Source organism: Lithobates pipiens, unplaced genomic scaffold (assembly GCF_037356315.1).
Source record: "Lithobates pipiens isolate NorthernLeopardFrog02 unplaced genomic scaffold, aLitPip1_a1.2 Scaffold_8, whole genome shotgun sequence".
Lineage (NCBI taxonomy): Eukaryota > Metazoa > Chordata > Amphibia > Anura > Ranidae > Lithobates > Lithobates pipiens.
This window is the reverse complement of record NW_027507903.1, coordinates 396,730,659-396,734,130: the sequence shown is the minus strand read 5'-3', so window position 1 is coordinate 396,734,130 and position 3,472 is coordinate 396,730,659. Positions and strand designations below refer to the sequence as shown.

The following is a 3,472-nucleotide window of genomic DNA, read 5'->3' as shown; positions in this document are numbered from 1 at the left end:
AGAGAGGGAGAGATAGAAAAAAAGGAGAGAAATAAAATAAAAAAAGAAAGAAAAGATAGAGACACAAAAAAATAAATAGAGAGAGCAACAAAAAGGGGAAATATAAAGAGTGAAGATAAAGAGAGAAAGAAAAAATAGAGAAGAGAACCAGAAAAATAAAGTGATAGAATATGTAGGTTGAGTAATGCAGGGAATGGGAATATGGTATTGGTGATATGGAAATAAAGAATGTAAGGTATAAAAAGCTGACACATTTGATGTAGAATAAAGGAAGGAAAGAAGAACGCTCGGGAGATGGTGACAGTGACAGACAGACGGACAGCTGAGAGGAGGGACACAAGTGAGGAGAAGAGGGAATTAACAGTAAAGAATGAGTATGAGCAGAAGTAACAATGGAAGTTCTAGAATGCGCGCTGTTCTGACAATAACCCCTTAAAGCGCCTTTATTGGGGAACGTGCCCGTGCCTTCCAGGCTAATCACTTTGTTCGGTCTCCTCTGCTCTGCTCTGCTCTCCTCTCCCCCCCTGCGCTCCTTTTAATAGACTAATGAAGCTCAAACAAGTGGGCTTATGGCGGTGCGGGCTCACGTGTCACGGATAGGGCTGCGCGCTGTGATTGGCCGGCTGTAATTCTAGGCACACTCCCGGGGGAGAATGGGAGCCGGGGACATAAATTATGCAAATGTCGCAGAGTGCAGCACGGGGCAGACCTGATGCCTTGATTCATTGATGCCGCGGTCCGGGGGAGGGGGTGATTGGATGGTGTCCTATATAAGGTGTCTGAGGCCAGTCGTGTGCCGAACTCACTCCTCACACGAGCTGATAGCAGCAAGGATCACTTCAAAGACAAGAGCTGTCGCGTGTCTCTTTCATCTGAAACTTTGCAAGTCTTCACTGTAAGTATAAGTGTCCTCTTCACTTACCGCATACAACCTATTGATGTCTCTCTTCTATCTCTCTGCCTTCTTTATCATCATTGGAGCTCATCTGCCTGCTTTTACACTTATTCTCAGCTGTGTTTTCATGTTATGGTTCTACTTTTTAAGTAGTTAGTTAGAACACATGAGATATATTTGTATTTTGTACATTTTATGCTTTTATTTGGAAACGCGCTTTTAGTGGTATTTGGTTACTTATTGCTCTCTTCTTCTCTTGGCAGAAACCCATCAGCCATGGACAGAGTCTACTCTGATTATGATGCCTCCAGTCTGATGTCCTTCTCTCCGTCAGAGGACGAGGAATGCTCCAGCCTCCAGTCCCCATCGCCCTTCTCCACCGGTCACCTCACTTCTCCAACGCAAACTCCCGAGAAGTGCCAGGAACACACGGAGGAGAAAAAGAAGAGGAGAGGCAGGAGCAGGGTGAAAAATCAAGCCGTCCTTCACACCATCAAAAAGACTCGGAGGGTCAAAGCTAACGACAGAGAGAGGAATAGGATGCACAACCTCAACTCAGCTTTGGACGAGCTCAGGGGCATCTTGCCCTGCTTCCCCGATGACACCAAGCTGACCAAGATCGAGACGCTTCGACTGGCCCATAACTACATCTGGGCGCTTTCGGAAACTTTGAGGCTAGCTGACCAGTGCAAAGACAAGCCAGAGAAAGATATGGTGCACCCTGGTTACATGAGTCCTTCAGCACCACGCAGCCCTGGAAGTGATGCTGGATCCTGGCTATCAACCGTCTCTCCATCATCATCCTCCTCTTCCTTTTCTGTATGCACCTCAAACCCAAGCAGCCCAGCTATGTCTGAAGACTGTTACTATGCACATAAAGAGAACTTCTTTTCACTACACACCATCCCACAAAACTTTATGCAGCACTCCGCCTGCTACGTTCAGTACCAGTAGACTTAGTCTTCTGCCCCTCTCTTCTCGCCTTACAATGTGAACCTTCCTTATAATTCACTTGTGCTATTGTATTATAGAGGCTTGATCTAAACGTCTATATGCTGCCTTAAAAGACTTGTAAGGTCTTCCAAGACTCTTAAACTCACTGTGAAACCCAAATCGTTGTGAAATAAGATAACCACTTCGCCAAGGCTTTCACTATTTTTTGCACTTTTTAAAAAAAAAAATCCACAATTTTTTGTATTATTTTCCTACCAGAGCCTTTTTTTTCCAAGAAATCTCTTTAAAAATCATGTTAGTAGATTTTTTTTTTTCCTGATGAACACTGGGTGAAAAGTCAATTTTACAATTTGTAAAACTCTCACGAAGAAAAATGAGCATGACAATTTGGTTTGGATACCCTGACAATACAATGAAAGGACTTGAATAGGAGACAAGGCCTTGGGCTCATACATTATTTATCATGACCTCCTCTACTGCTGTCTTCCTATAGAGTAGGTAGGACTCAATCCGGTAATATGGGAGTTCTCAGACTGGGAGCCTCACCAGAGTTTAATTTATTCAAAGAAACGTTTCATTGATATGAAAATGTATTTTTTTTGTACATAAAGATTTTTTATTCTATTATGTATTGTTTTTGATAAGTGTTTTTTTTCCAGATGTGATAATAAATTTTTGCTACATTTTTATGAAATAAATTTACTCGTCTTTAATTTGTTGACAAGGTTAAAACCTACAAAACATAAAACAAATAACACGAATAACAGTGTTTTGAATTTTTTTTTAAAATAACATACTTAAGTAATAACATTTTATAATGAAATATAAAATACATAAAATAAAAATACTTATTACGTAATATTTCATAATATAAATTTAAAAAGTAGATACAATTAATAAAAATTAAAGCTGTGTTGCCATTTTATGATATAAATTAATTAGAAAATAAATTAATAATTAGATTAAATTAAAGTAATACCATTTTACAGTATAAATTTTAAAAGTTGATACAAGTAAAAAATTACAGCTGTGCTAACCAATTTGTTAGTTGCCTAAAAAAAAATAAAAAAAGCTGCAATCTGATTTGTTGTCAAGGGTAACACCCATGCTATTTCCAGCAGGTTTTGTGATTTAGCCCCAGTGGGGTGTTCAGTGGCTGTACACATGGAAGTACTCTGGCTAAGAAAGAATGGTATGTTCCTATAGTGAGAAACATTAGCCTGCAACAGATTTCTAAATAAAAGGGATTAAATGGATCGATAGAGTGACAGTTGGGTAGGAGTGACAGGTGGATGCCTGAAGCACAAGTGCAGGCTGAAATGACCCCGTGCAAAGAGTAAATGAGAGTTTTTACATTGGTGTTCCCACATCCTCCGAGCAACTTTCACTTTGAAGAGCTTGCAAGCGTGTCAGCAACACTTTGTTGGCAAATGAACCATTACAAAATGTTCAAAGTGCTTTGCATTGCAATCGGTACTAATGACTATAAATATAAGCCACACTGATGTAAAAAATAAAAATAACAGCATGAGGTTCTTTATTGAGTTTAAGAACATTGATGTGCGGAAACATACAGCAACCCATAGTAGAAGACTACATACACTCCATTGGCCGGTGATGACT

General features: G+C 39.8%; 1 protein-coding gene across 1 annotated transcript; it reads left to right on the top strand.

Moving 5' to 3' along the window:
* Nucleotides 1–750: 750 nt before the first annotated feature.
* NEUROG1 (neurogenin 1) lies at nucleotides 751–2,547 on the top strand. The gene is made up of 2 exons (XM_077473999.1): nucleotides 751–895; nucleotides 1,159–2,547. Exons 1-2 carry the CDS (start codon nucleotides 759–761, stop codon nucleotides 1,847–1,849), a joined length of 828 nt encoding a protein of 275 aa, XP_077330125.1. The 5' UTR covers nucleotides 751–758; the 3' UTR covers nucleotides 1,850–2,547.
* The last annotated feature ends 925 nt before the right edge of the window (nucleotides 2,548–3,472 follow it).